The sequence below is a fragment of the Protomyctophum bolini genome (genome assembly GCF_963924005.1).
Source record: "Protomyctophum bolini genome assembly, chromosome: 24".
Lineage (NCBI taxonomy): Eukaryota > Metazoa > Chordata > Actinopteri > Myctophiformes > Myctophidae > Protomyctophum > Protomyctophum bolini.
In genome coordinates, this window is record NC_137885.1 from 27,433,119 (window position 1) to 27,449,149 (window position 16,031).

At 42.6% G+C, this 16,031-nt stretch overlaps 1 protein-coding gene across 1 annotated transcript; it reads right to left on the reverse strand.

Annotated features, from left to right (window-relative positions):
- Window positions 1-933: 933 nt before the first annotated feature.
- Window positions 934-13,957, reverse strand: cUnh8orf74 (chromosome Un C8orf74 homolog; the record flags this gene model as incomplete). The annotated part of the gene is made up of 5 exons (XM_080758622.1): window positions 934-1,167; window positions 1,669-1,836; window positions 2,245-2,486; window positions 4,731-4,923; window positions 13,874-13,957. 5 exons carry the CDS (start codon window positions 13,955-13,957, stop codon window positions 934-936), a joined length of 921 nt encoding a protein of 306 aa, XP_080614748.1.
- Window positions 13,958-16,031: the final 2,074 nt, after the last annotated feature.

A 16,031-nucleotide genomic window follows, 5' to 3' on the forward strand; every position in this document is an offset into this window, starting at 1 on the left:
GAGACAGTGCAACACAACCACATAATCTCAAAGCTAGGACAGTGAATATTCCCAAAGCAACGTTTCTGTTACCAAGTTCTCACTTGGTAACATCAAATCAGAAAGGACATTTTCTGGCTATAACGTCTGATAATTCTGTGTTTTATCCCATGCTTATGTCCGGTCCACTCAAAGCCTCTCTATACTATACAGCAGGTCATAAAAGTATATACTGTATAGTACATTATCATCAAGTCTTTGGAGACTGTTTCGGATCGGATATAACGGTCTTCGACGACAGTAAAGGTTTCAGACCAATCACAACAATTAACCTTGGGAAATTAGAAGGGCCGGGTTGGGGCTTGTATATCTGGAGTTTGTGTATTCCGTGTCTAATCGTTCTAGGCATTCTGGGAAAATAAGTCAAATCATATTTTCAAATGGCTCTAGACGGCCATCGTTAGAAAATGTGTTATTTTTGTTACAATACCTCCTGAAGATAAAAAAATAAATAAATCTATTTATCTGTAAAAGAGACAGAGATTTACAGTAATACAGATACTACATAAGAAATGACAGATTTTAAACAAATGTAAAAAAATAATATATATATATAAAAAAAATAATACAAATAGATATAATACATGTACAGCTCAATGGGTTTCAATCAAACAATACAGAAATGTATGAGTCAGTATTGAGTTAAATTTTATATCTTTGCCATTTTATTACATTGTACTGTTGTGACTGCAATGATGAAAAATATATATAAAGGAATATAAATTAAATTAATTTTTCAAACGTGCGTTGCTCTGTCCTTGCCATCCTGTCTCTTTCACACACACACACACACACGTGCGCGCGCACACACAAACACACACACACACATGCGCGCACACACACACAAAGCAAAAATGAATCATCGTCATTTCCACGATTTCATCAGGTCACCCGTTACATCTTTTTCGTGAGCGGACCATTCCTCTTCCTGGTCTGTGTCTGGACTGCAGGACTTGCTGTGGCCGTGCTGGAAGGAGCGGAATGGTTTTGGAGCCTCCCGGTGGCCAAGGTTGTGAGCTGCAGTCTGAGCTCCAGGAGGTCACTGACCAAGGAGGCCTCTTTGTCCAGTCTGTCCCGTGCGAGGGCCCCGGTGGCCCTCACAGCGACACGCACCAGTTCACACACGCCCTGTAGCCACAATCCAACCCAACAAATTAATTAAACAATGAGCTTTAATTGACGTAGACCGTCCTCGGCCAATGGCGGTATACGTGTTAACAGTGGACGAGTGTGCATGTACTGCTGCCCGCCTGCCCTGTATGTGCTTGACCCATTCTGACCTGAGATCAGATTAAAAAAATGTTCTTCTACATCCTGACAGTTTTCCATTCTGACCTGAGATCAGATTCAAAGAATGTTCTTCTACATCCAGACAGTTTTCTGAAAAAGCTATGTTTCTATATGTCAGTCGTTCTTCGGTTCTTTTCAAATATAGCAGACCTACAAGCTCGTAGCGCGCCACTCGGTGGCGCGCTACGAGCTATTTTTAAATAGCTAAAGCATCACATAATGCTATTATAACACCAAAAGGGGTTCCCACCCAAAATGGGTTATAATTAAGTCTGTCAGACAAAAACATGAGACAAACTGTATATATATATATATATATATATCGACCTCTTTATCTACTCGTCTGTCCTCCTCGCCATCGCAGACTTTCTCCTCCTCCTCCTCCTCCTCCTCCACGCCGACCTCTGACCCCTGTCGGAGATGCCTCAACGCCTCCTCTTTCTGTCGCAGGGCGGCGGCCAGTCTGGCCTCCTGCCGCTGAAACTGCCACTCGCGCAGCTCGGTTCCCTGAGGCAGAGAGTCAGGGGTTAATCAATACAATCTGGAATTATTACAGATAGTCAGGGGTTAATCAATACAATCTGGATTTATTACAGATAGTCAGGGGTTAATCAATACAATCTGGATTTATTACAGATAGTCAGGGGTTAATCAATACAATCTGGATTTATTACAGATAGTCAGGGGTTAATCAATACAATCTGGATTTATTACAGATAGTCAGGGGTTAATCAATACAATCTGGATTTATTACAGATAGTCAGGGGTTAATCAATACAATCTGGATTGTAGATCTGCTGTTTTTTCAATAGTATAAAAACACCAAAAGGGGGTTCCTGGCTGAAAGGGTTTAAGATGCCAACAATGCCAATACAAATAAATGTAGGTGTATAATATCTATTGACTGGTTCGAACCTGTGCCAGGGGAAGGTGTCCGCCGGGCGGCACCTGTACCTCCAGGTGCAGGACTCCTCGGGGGGCAAACGTCACGTTGGCGTTGGCGGCGGCGGTGGCCCCTCCCACCACGGCCTGCAGGAGGCGCTGTCGGGCGCCGCACGTGGCCGTGAGGTAGAGGAGGAGCTGGTGTTGGTGGAGCGGCGTGAGGCAGCCTGGCAGACGTTCTGACAGCATGGACAGCAGTTTGGCCACATCTGTGCCTGCATGGTCATATAGAGAAGTGTTGTTGCGAACGCAGTGATTGCGAACGCAGTGAGCACTTACTATGAGACCTAGCAGATCATGTCTGTCTGTCCGTGTGTCTGTCTGTCTGTCTGTGTGTCTGTCCCGCTATCCAAATATGGAGTGTGTTGCATCAGCAATCACTCAGCTCCATATATGGGCACAAAAGGGGCCAGGTCCACATATACAGTAACAGCGGGACAGACACACAGACAGACAGACAGACAGACAGACATGATCTGCAGGGTCTCAGCTGCGTTCGCTTCCCGCGTTTGCGCATCTTATACTGGTATAGTGGCTGTGCAGGCATACGGTAGAGAAGTGAGGACATGGGCTGTAGACTAGAACATAAACATATGTGAACAATCATAGTAAACACTTAAAATATGACAAAATAAATCCTCAGGTTTACTTGGGCATGTATTGTATTATTGTCTGGGGGGAGTGAGGCTTGGAAGGTATGACGGAGTTGAGGGTGATGCCGAGGAATTCTATTCACATTTTAAAATGTGCTGAACATATTTGTTGTGAATTATCTGCATGCTGTCTGACTGGCAGCCTCTGGTGGACATTCCCCATTCCCTGCATCCACAATCACACATGTGTTTGCCATTACACCACTCAACTCACTATAGCCAATCACAGTCTAGGTGTGCCACATATAACCCTCACTCATTCCACACTCCTCACTCAGTCTCCAGCCTTCACACAGGCAACATGCAGAACCTGCGCTCACTGAGTACTCCACACACACAACCACTCACTTCCTTGCAGCCGTGCGTCCATGACAAACGTAAGCCTTGTTCCCCTGTCTCTGTATTGACTTGACATATTCTATGCTATATGTTGATCACTCTGCCACAATACTATGATTGTTCACATTATGTTTATGTTCTAGTGTATATTTGATTTACTTGTTATTCATATGGTCCTCTATTGTCACGCTATATAGCCAATGTGTATTCTATTCCTTATATCTTGCTTGTAGAAACCATGGCTCACTGAAGACAATACACTACTAAGTGGTGGTGTAAAAATGCACATGAGGACTCGTGTGCCTTTCGATCAGATTGTGTCATCTTCCTCACAGTCGACCCCCCCCCCTCAGCACCACCAGCAAGAAGCCTCACCACCCTCAAGTCCGTCTTCCACCGCCTTGGAATCCCCCTCGCAGCAGAGAAAACCGAAGGCCCCCTCACCACCATACAGTATATCATACCGAAGGCCCCCTCACCACCATACAGCATATCGCCCCAGAGTAATATGATAAGAGAGTGGTGACACGCTTTGATCTCGCCGCAAAGCGGGTGCCCTATTGGGCTATAGTTCCAAACATTGCTCCCATGGCTGGAACTATATCCCATTGAGATAGAATGAGCACTTCCGCATTCCATTGTTTACAATGGGAGTCAACACTATAGTGTCGCCACTCTCTTACTATAGTATAGATTACTCTGTATCACCCCAACCTGCTTTGGTCAAAGGGTGACCACTTCAAGTACAAATGTCTGAGAGCATTAGTAGGCCTATACTAGTATATTTTTGAACTATAACTTACAGTCTTCAACTTTCTAAAGGAGAAAGAGATCCGGGGGAAGTGGTGTGTCACAGTTGATAGTTTTTGCATTGCGTTGTACTTGAAATGTACTGTAATTCTGCAAACTGTTAATAAATACTTCAATCAATGAGTCAATCAGTCCGCTCTGTGCTAACCAGTGTTGTTTTCGTCGACTAAAACTAGCCGTCGACTACCTTTTTTCTCTGACAAAAACTAAATAAAAACGAATCTATGATGACTAAAACTAAGACTAAATATACTGACAATTTGGTCAACAAATAAAAACTAGACTAAAATGTTAGTAAGGGACTAGTGGACAAGGGATCCAGTTTTATGCTGGGTTGCATGCTGAAAATAGCAGATATACAATCTCACAACGCGTTGTGAGATTGTATATCTGCTATTTTCAGCATGCAACCAAAGTGTAAAATATGTCATTACAACGACATCAAGGCCTGTCAAAACACATTTTAGTCGACTAAATCAACTAATTAAGTCGACTAAAATCATATGACATTTAGTCGACTAAAACTAGACTAAACACTAGAACATTCCAGGTGACTAAAAATGTGACTAAAACTAAGTGAAAACTATTCAAGAGACTATTATGACTAAAACTAAAATAGAAATTTGCTGCCAAAAACAACACTGGTCTGTTGCTAACCGTCCATCCGCGGGAAGAGGTCTTTGGCCATGTCGGCCACGAGGATCACGTGTGACCAGGGGAAGCCGCGGGCCGCGGCGAACGACGTGACGTCGTACGTGAACTGCTGATGGAAGTGATGTCGCCGCGACCGTGACCCTGAGAACTCCGCCCACACGAAGTGACCGCCCAGCCTCTGGATCCCTTCTTCTCTCTGACGGGTCAAAGGTCAAGGTGGTCACTACTGAGGGAGTGGTCAGGGAAATGGTCAGGTGGTCTGCAGGGTCAAGGGTCAGGGTCAAGGTTGTTAACCCATTATGAACGGGAACCCATTTTGGTGTCAGCATCATGTTATGCTTTAGCTATTGAAAAATAGCAGATCTACAAGCTCATAGCGCGCCACCGAGTGGCGCGCTACGAGCTTGTAGGTCTGCTATTTTTGAAAATTCGAAGAGCGACTGACATTTTTTTAATCTGATCTCAGGTCAGAATGGGTTAATCAGACCAGTGTGTGTCCAGTGGAAACCTGGTATGAATCTGATCTCAGGTCAGAATGGGTTAAGGGAATGGCATGCTCCAGCACCAGTGTTGATTTCGTCGATTAAAACTATATAAGACAAAAAATGTTTAGTTGGAAACTAAATAAAAACTAAAGCTATGATTGATGACTAAAACTAAGACTAGATATACAAGACAATTTCGCCGACAAAATAAAAACTAGACTAAAATGTTAGGAAGGGACTATAGTGGACAAGAGATCCACTATAAGTCATTTTACACTTGGTTTGCATGCTGCCGGAAATAGCAGATCTACAACAAGCAACGTGTTGTCAGCTTGTAGATCGGCTATTTTCATCAAGTGTAAAAATCTGTCATTAAAACGGCATCAAGGCCCGCCAAAATACATTTTATTTTAGTAGACTAAATCAACTGTAGATTTAGTCAACAAAAATCGCATGACATCAGTTTATAGTTGACTAAAACTAGACTATAACGCTAAGACATTCCAGATGACTAAAATATGACTAAAACTTTAGTTTCAGTCCAAAGACTATATTATGACTAAACTAAAATAGAAATTTGCTGCCAAAATCAATACTGACTTGTGGAACCTATATGTGTATGACAGACATGTCGGCCAATAAACGACCAGCTTAATAATAATAATAAAACTTTATTTGTATAGGACCTTTCATGACATGAAATGCAGCTCAAAGTGCTTTACAGAACAATGGAGAATAAAAGAAAAGCAAGGCAACGCCACCAAAAAACAAGCAGTAATGCAATACAGTGAGGACATGAATAACAAAAATAAATAAAAGATAAATTAAAAGCAATGTTGTAGAAGTGGGTCTTGAGCTGAGCTTTAAAAATGTCTACAGAGGCTGCTTAGATCAGAACACATCATTGGGCCTACCTTAAGTGTCGCTATCTCTGCCATTTCTCTCTCTGTCAGGGAGGACAACATTATGCCTGTAATAATAGCCTACTATGCTACAGACAGTCAGTGCGTTCCGTTGCCAGGGAAACGATTAAACAGACGTATAATGCGAGTGCGCAGCGCCCCCCCGCGTTCGTTGACGTCGTTTTAGTTGGCCAGCAATCTGAGAATCACGTCGTCAAATATTCGGGAAAACAGCGACCCCTGTTGTCTGTCTTGTAGACTGCTATATAGTGCTAGAGCTGTAAAAAAAAAAACTTACTTATGGGGGGGCCCTGGCATATCTTTCCAAATGGGGGGGTCCGCGGGGCTAATTAGTGTCAATTCGGGGGTCCTTGACATTAAATAGTGTGGGGACGGAACCGCGCATGCATGGGATGGGGTCCATTTGTCTTTGATTCAATCAATTTGTATTTGTATTCAAGGCTAAATTGATAATCGGTGTTAGTAGGCAGGCTACACTAGACGCACCGGCTCATAAGGTTGACTCGGTAACCGAATGACCAATTTAACCTGCAGTAACGAACGACAGACAGACAGACAGACAGACAGACAGACAGACAGAAGGACAGACAGCTGTCAGTGAGTAGTAGCTGATTACAGCAGAGTTGGTTCACAGATGGCTCAAGCAGGATGAACGTCTAATCCTCTTCCAGGAGGTGACCAGTCTTTATTTACACTATGTTTCATTGTTGTCAAACCATATCTTCTCGCTCGCTCCTCTGGATTATTATACCATTTTTATTTTAGGCTAATATTTATGAAGATATAAACGGAGCTGAAAATAATTCTCGTGGGGGCATCGATCCCATATGCAGGTTATTTAATGTTTCACACCCACCCGGGCCCGCGGCATAGGGATATATTTATATTGGAGAAAAGTCTCCAAACCGAACAACCAAACCGAAGCGTGATTGATTCAGATGTTTGTTGTGGGGCTACGAGAGTATACGAGCCCGCCGGGATGAGGATTTTATTAAACGTCGCTAAATGTGTCGCTTCCCAGCTGATCATGTTTGACACTACAAGACCTACAACAACAAACAACAACAACAACACAACATCAGCGATTTGAAGGCAGCATATAAGCGATGCGTATTGTTGGTGAGTTTATGGATTTTATATATACTTCTAAAAAAAAAAACTCTTGAATTGCACTGACTGACTGTATAGTAATTAAACCAATGTGTGATTATTATAGCCAGTTTTATGTAAATGTGATTACTATAGTCCGTGTGTGTGTGTTTGTGCGCGTGCGTGCAATGATAATGCGTGCGCCCACGTGGCCTGTGTGGGATATTCTGTGGAACAACAGGTGACTCATATTATATCATCATCATTCAATATGAGGAGGAGGCAGTGGTGGAAAGTAACTAAATTAAGTACTTTTACTTAGGTAGCGTCTACTGACACTATACTGACACCATACTGAGATCTATTAGCTACTTTTTTTTAAACTAAATTAAAGACCCACTTTTATAGGAAAGCCTTTTTAAAACCCATAACCAATGTGTGCTTTAAATTCCCTTTGATAATGTAATTTTATTCTGCCTGCTGTTTGATTGTTATGGTTTGTTATATGATGTAACACTGTTCAATAGATTTTGTGCACATTTTGAACATTCTTGCACAATGAGTACTTTTACTTTTTTAGTGCTTTAAGTACATTTTGATGCCGATACCTTTTTGTACTTTTACTCGAGTACATTTTCACTTCTATATATAGCCAAAGGACAGGACAGGAATTCATCATAAAGGAGGTTAAAAAGGGAAAAGTAAAGTGTCTTGAGTATATATAAGATGCAGGTCTAAAGGGTAAATGGTGCATTTATATTACGCTTTTTATCCAAAGCGCTTTACATTCACCAACATACTGTACATAATTCATTCACTGATGTCGGAGGAAACCATACATGGAAGGCATCAAACTTGCACACTAATGGGAGCAATTAGGGGTTCAGAGTCTTGCTCAAGGACCCTGCAGGAGGAGTCCGGGATCGAACCTTGTGGTTCTCCATCTGGCCGCTCAACCACTGAGTCACTGCTGCCCCCCCCCCCCCCCCCCCCCAGTCTAAAGCAGTGGTTCCCAAAGTTGGGGTTCGGGGACCCCCAGGGGTCCTTGAGGGAGTTCCCTGAGGGTCCCCTTATAGCTAAATGATAGTTTGGAACCAAATGGGTCTGTGACTCTTGTCTTGAGATCAGTGTTGTTTTTGGCAGCAAATTTTTTTATTTTAGTTTTAGTCATAGTCTCTTGACTAGTTTTCACTTAGTTTTAGTCACATTTTAGTCACCTGGAATGTTCTAGTTTTTAGTCTAGTTTTAGTCGACTAAATGTCATACGATAAAATGTGTTTTGACAGGCCTTGATGTCGTTGTAATGACATATTTTACACTTTGGTTGCATGCTGAAAATAGCAGATATACAATCTCACAACGCGTCGCGACGCGTTGTGAGATTGTATATCTGCTATTTTCAGCATGCAACCCAGCATAAAACTGGATCTCTTGTCCACTAGTCCCTTACTAACATTTTAGTCTAGTTTTTATTTGTTGACCAAATTGTCAGTATATTTAGTCTTAGTTTTAGTCATCATAGATTCGTTTTTATTTAGTTTTAATTTAGTTTTAGTCAGTGAAAAAAGGTAGTCGACGAACATTTTTCGTCTTAGTTTTAGTCGACGAAAACAACACTGGGAGAGTGTACAAACGGAACCAAACAGACCCGTACACTCTCAGAGTTAAATTAACATTGATTTTACAATAATACATATCCTTGAAATTACACGGGTTGAGAATCTCTCTTCTCTTATGGGGGTCCCTGGCATATCTTTTCAAATGGGGGTCCGTGGGCTAGTAATGAGTGTCCTTGACATGAAATGGTTTGGGAACCACTGCTAAATTTCCCTTGCATTTCATTCCTGCTATACACACCTAAGGCTATAATATATTATTATAATATATATATATATATATATATATATATATATATTCATTCCTGCTAACTGATGGATGAGAAGGACACATCAGCTGGACAGCAGTTAAAACTGGCCCCTGTAAAAATCTGAATCCCCCACCACCCACCCACCCTTTCCCCCTCACTGTATGTTCCTGTATGTTCCTCCTCCTGTCTACATGTCGAAGTGTCCTTGGGCAAGACACTGAACAACCAATTTGCTCCCGATGTGCTGGTTGGCACCTTGCATGGCTTCCGCCGCAATCGGTGTATGAATGAATGTGTGTGTGAATGGGTGAATGTAATGCACAATCTTTATGTAAAGCGCCTTGGATAAAGGCGCTATATAAATGCACCATTTACCATTTTCCCTTTTTTTACCTCCTTTATGATGAATTCCTGTTCTGTTCTTTGTCTATATAGAAGTGTCTATTTGTACGTCTCTAAATGTTTTGATGAATTGAACGAGGTGGACCCTCTTGTAAACAAGTGTAATGCTTTATTGGGGTCGTCCACTGCACAGTTAACAGTCTTTGTATTGAGTTGTTCTTGAAATGTACTGTAATTCTGCAAAGTGTTAACCCATTCTGAACGGGAAACTATTTTGGTGTTAGCATCATGTTATGCTTTAGCTATTGAAAAATAGCAGATCTACAAGCTCATAGCGCGCCAGCGAGTGGCGCGCTATGAGCTTGTAGGTCTGCTATTTTTTGAAAAATCGAAGAACGACTGACATTTTTAGAATCTGATCTCAGGTCAGAAATGGGTTCATCAGACCAGTGTGTGTCCAGTGGAAACCTCGTATGAATCTGATCTCAGGTCAGAATGGGTTAATACATATTTCAATCAATCAATCAATCAATCCAGGTTCAATGTTACACAAAACTATTATATTATTATATATTTCTTGGCGTGGGGATATCGCTGCATGATGTTGCTTCCTATATCAGCCTGGGATATATAGCAATATATATAATATAGGCTAGTGTTTCTCTTGCATTTGAACTGTTGAAGACAAGTCTTTATTTGGTGTCTTGACTATTGGTTGTGTGTTTATGCGTTTGTCAGTGTTTTTGGCAGCATGTTTTAGTCATAGTCACATTTTAGTCACCTGGAATGTTGTAGTGTTAGTCTAGTTTTAGTTGATTAAATATCATGAGATTTTAGTCGACTAAATGTACAGTTGATTTAGTTGAACAAAATGTGTTTTGGCAGGCATTGATGCCGTCATAATGACAGATTTTACACTGACTCGTCGTGAGCTTGTAGATTGTCTATTTTCAGCATGCAACAAAGTGTAAAGTGACTTATAGTGGATCTCTTGTCCACTATAGTCCCTAACATTTGAGTCTAGTTTGTATTTGTTGACGAAAATGGTCAGTATATTTAGTCTCAGTTTCAGTCATCGTAGCTTAGTTTTCATGTAGTTTCCATTTAGTTTTCGTCAGTGAAAAAAGGTAGTCGATGGACATTGCTCGTCATAGTTTTAGTCGACTAAATCAACACTGCCTCTGCTGAGGTAGATCAGTGACAAACTCCACTGCACAGATTCACAGAATCACAGAAAAAAGAATCACAGAATCATATACAGCCACAAGAGGGCGTTGCAGCCACAGTATAGTTGGTAGAGCCACCAGTCTACAAAAATGTGCTACATTACATACATACATTTGAAAACTTGAAATGGAATATTCTGCATGATGAGTACTTTTGCCTTTAGTACTTTAAGTACATTTTGATGCCAATGCCTTTGTCCTTTTACTCGAGTACATTAAGTGAATTCCGTCTGCTAAAGGCCTAAATTGTAAATTGTAGGTTAAAGTGACATTTTAATGTATGACTATCCATGCTAATGTTGGAGTAATAATTATAACATGGCAACCGTGTTTCAAGGGCTCTAGTCTCAACAATAGACTCCCTACTGGGAAACAGATGCCTCTTAACCCATTCTGACCTGAGATCAGATTCATACGAGGTTTCCACTGGACACACACTGGTCTGATTAACCCATTCTGACCTGAGAACAGATTCTAAAAATGTCAGTCGTTCTTCGATTTTTCAAAAAAATAGCAGACCTACAAGCTCGTAGCGCGCCACTCGGTGGCGCGCTATGAGCTTATAGGTCTGCTATTTTTCAATAGCTAAAGCATAACATGATGCTGACACCAACATGGGTTCCCGTTCAGAATGGGTTAAGTACAGTGATTACGAGTGTGTGCGTGTGCGTGTGTGAGTGCGCATTTGATGGGAAGAAAGGAGGGGGGTAAAAAGATACAGAAGGTGGAGGAGAGAGAGAGAGAGAGTTGTGCTTTCTGCTATAAAGCGAAGCTCTCAATCTAAAAGTCAAAATAAAACCTTTTGCATTTCAATGCACACTGTGATTAGGTAGCTCTCTCTCTCTCTCTCTCTCTCTCTCAGTCCATCACTAGGGATGTCTGTCTCTCTCTCTCTCTCTCTCTCTCTCTCTCTCTCTCTCAGTCCATCAGTAGGGATGTCTGTCTCTCTCTCTCTCTCTCTCTCTCAGCCTCCTTGTGCTGTGATGCAGGGACGTGCAGTGCACACAACATAGACATCAAAGGGGGCTTCATCCCCTGCCCTTTTACCCCGTCTGTAAAACAACTGGCCCTTTCCAGACCATGAATGCAGCGTTTACTGTATACATGGTGGAAGAAATGCACACGCCCCTCCCTCTCCTCTCCTTTCCATGCCATGCTGGAAGGAAGGCAGCATTCAGGAGAATTGCTTTTTTTCCCCCCGAAGTCTCCTGAACTTTGAAACGCAGCATTTTGCGCTGAACAAATGTGTTTATAAATTCATGTCGTTACACACCCGCATCTCCACTAACTAAAGAGTGCTGGGTTACGCCTCCAAAAACAGCTGATCTACAAGCTCTCAAGTCAACGCGTCGCAGTGCGCTATTTTCGCTATTGTTATAATTGTACCAAAAGTGCCCTCTTTCTTTTACGAGAGGAGAGACTTGATCCGCAGCACTCGACTTAAGCATGCCTGAGGAAGGTCGAAGAGTAATGCAAGTTAAAATCCTATACAAGCTCACAACGTAGATGTGAGCTTGTGGGTCTGCAAAGGGACACTTTCAATGCCATTACATTGTTAGTTTGCTATAGAGCACCGAAGTCTGACGTCACTTTCAGTAGAGGGCGTCAGTCCCCAGGTTCATGTATTTGTTTAGTTGCATTGAAATCGCCATAGGAGGACTTTTAGATTGCTTCATATAAGAACTGTGTTTGAAAAATAAACATGTCACCCCGGCCGCTTCACTCATATGGATATGAAGAATCAACTGACTGAGAGAAAACGCTAATGTTACTGCTGCTGAATTAGTTAGATTTTCGCTAGAAGCAGACTGTATCATATATGAGTGACTGACTGTTGCAAACGATACAGAGACACCTCCCTAACAATAACGCTGAGACAGCTTGTTTATTTTTGGACCACAACGCTTATAGTAGACGATATTAAGATCACCCCATGTTATTCTCCATAGAGAAATTACTTCCGTGAACCAGGGGAATCGTCGGGATGAGCGAGTTACGTCAGGACTTCGGTGCTCTATACCACAGCCACCAATGCAATGATTCGTGAAGCGTGCAGTCATCTGCATTTAGCACTTTCTGAATGTTATTGCCTGCAGGCTATATATATAGGCTGACTTTGCATGTGTCTCATCATGTGGTATAAGCTTTCATCAGATCAGTACGTACTACGTACAGTAGCTGGATTAGGAACTGTAGTGTGATTGTGATATGAGAGAAAGACTACAGAGTCGAGAGGTGATGACATCACAGGGGGGGGCGACCGAGCAAGGGTTTGGGCTCGTGAGACAGGAACAGACAGACAGGTTGTTTACATGCAGAGAGAGTTAATAAATACTATACACGTTAAAGTATACAGTCGGACTCACGCGTATGCTGTTATTCACTATAACACGACAGGAACGGCACCTTCTCCTTTGATTGACTTGTGGAAAAGAAGTTAGGGAGGGACTATAGTGGACAAGAGATCCAGTATGAATAAAAGACATATTACACTTGGTTGCATGCTTGAAAATAGCCTGTGTGTGTGTGTGTGTGTGTGTGTGTGTGTGTGTGTGTGTGTGTGTGTGTGTGTGTGTGTGTGTGTGTGTGTGTGTGTGTGTGTGTGTGTGTGTGTGTGTGTGTGTGTGTGTGTGTGTGTGTGTGTGTGTGTGTGTGTGTGTGTGTGTGTGTGTGGTGTAAAAACAGTCATTACGACGGCTACAAGGCTTGCCAAAATACATTTTAGTCGACTAAAATCTTATGATATTTAGTCAACTAAAACCTAAACCATTGCAGGTAAAATGTGACTATAAAACTATGACTAAAACGAATGTGCTGCCAAAAACAACACTGCTACCGTGTGGACTAGTCGTGACTCGTGATAAATAGTGTTTACAAATAGTTGTTGTTCTTAATCTGCTTGGATTAGAACAAAGAGCCCCATGGGAGAGTGCAGGGGTCATAAAGCCACATGAAGTCCATTTGACTTCTATTTAACACAAAACCACAAACCAAACCAAAAGGTTGCGCTTTCACCCGAATATGACTTAATAATAATAATACATTTTATTTATAACGCACTTTATATTTGAAACAAATCTCAAAGTGCTACAGATAAAAAATGTAAAATAAAAATAAGAATGAAACAGTTAAAAACAGCACACAGGGCAGCTTAAGAGTCCGACTGGGCAAATGCCTTACTAAAGAGGAAGGTCTTTAGTCCCTTTTTAAAAACGTCCACGGACTGTGGTGCTCTCAGGTGGTCGGGGAGGGCGTTCCACAGGCGAGGGGCAGCTGAGCAGAAGGCCCGGTCCCCCATGGTGCGGAGTTTGGTTCTTGGGTGTTTGAGTGTGTTAGATATACCGGAGCGGGTGGAGGCTGGGGGTTCAAGGAGTTCTTGTTGTCTTGTTGACTTGTTGTCTCACCCCCCCCCCTCCCCCCAAGGAATCACCTCCATTTGGCCTCACCGTACCATAATGAACCCACAGGTTCGTTAGCACGCCCTGGGCCAGATCACAGATGCTTAAGCAGGCTTTTCTTTCTATCCTTAGCCCTCTCTCTCCTCCTCCTCCTCTCTTCTCTCTTCTCTTCCCTTCGTGCGATCAACCCCCCTCCCTCCCCCACCCCTATTCGTTCTCTTACTCCATGGTGTATCGTCTTTAAGCGTGTCCATTGTAACCCCGGAGAGCGCACAAAGTCGTGGAGAACATGCTGACCTCTCCGAATTAAAGAGAAAAAGCCCCAAAAAACGGATCCTGCAGAGAGAAAAAAATAAGGAATTGCCTTTTTTGTTTTGTTCGTTTTCCTTCACTCTTCTTCTCTGGACCATGTTTCCTGACAATGTAAGAAAGAAAAAAGGGACTATTTAGTTGGAAAGAACTTCAAACTGGTGTAAATGTTTACTGTTGGTTATGGATATGGACAGTGATGTTATATGGGTGGTACGGTATGTAGTGATATGTAAAAAAAAATATTATAGAGTGGGATATATCGGCTCTTATGTGGCGTGTAGTCGTAAATGCTTCCTTGGGAGTGACGCTGCAGTTTCATACTTATACATACTGTACATAGTACATACATCATATTACATTAGTTTCTTTGCTTACACATTTGGGATTGAGTATTCTGTGTATTTTCACACAAACATTTGGTGGCCTCTGGTAACTCTGAGGGGGGGGGGGCATTCATGGCCTACTATAGTGTGCAACAAGCAAGTATGCACTCGACAGAGTGCAGTTCTAGTTATTATTTTTTAAATATTTATAATGTGAATAGCCAAATGAATAAGCAAATGGATCTATATGTGTGTGTGCTGTGCGTGTAAACGTGAAATGGGGGCATAAACCTCCCAGGATGTTGGATTAAGTTTAGTGAGGGCTCAGCAGGAGAAAAAGCCTATATAGTTCTTAACCCGTGCAGGTGGGTTGGGAAAAGCAGTATGGTAATCCTCAAAGGTGCAGGTGTACTTACTAACCAACAGCTATATATATATATATATATATATATATACATGATGATGATGATAGTATGATTATGGTCTGTGATTTTGGATTATGTGATATGTGGGCAAAACAATCAGTGTCGGCAGATACTCAAAATGAAATGATCGGAATCGGATTGGGAGCAAAACATGAGCGGGACATCTCTAGTTGTGTGTTATATACTGTATATATATATATACAGTATATAACACACAACTAGAGACTAGAGATGTCATTTCATTTTGAGTATCTGCCGACACTGATTGTTTTGCCCACATTATCACATATCCAAAATCACAGACCATAATCATACTATCATCATCATCATCATCATCATCATACTATCATACTATAATTCTATAATTCTATAATTCTATAATTCGGGGGACATTTTCGATGACGTCCCACCGGAAAATATCATCGAATGTTACGCAGCAGACGCTCCCAGCCTGTGGAGCAACAGACGCTCCCAGCCTGTGGAGCAACAGACGCTCCCAGCCTGTGGAGCGACAGACGCTCCCAGCCTGTGGAGCGACAGACGCTCCCAGCCTGTGGAGCAACAGACGCTCCCAGCCTGTGGAGCAACAGACGCTCCCAGCCTGTGGAGCGACAGACGCTCCCAGCCTGTGGAGCGACAGACGCTCCCAGCCTGTGGAGCAACAGACGCTCCCAGCCTGTGGAGCAACAGACGCTCCCAGCCTGTGGAGCAACAGACGCTCCCAGCCTGTGGAGCAACAGACGCTCCCAGCCTGTGGAGCAACAGACGCTCCCAGCCTGTGGAGCAACAGACGCTCCCAGCCTGTGGAGCAACAGACGCTCCCTGCAGCCTGTGGAGCAACAGACGCTCCCAGCCTGTGGAGCAACAGACGCTCCCAGCCTGTGGAGCAACAGACGCTCCCAGCCTGTGGAGCA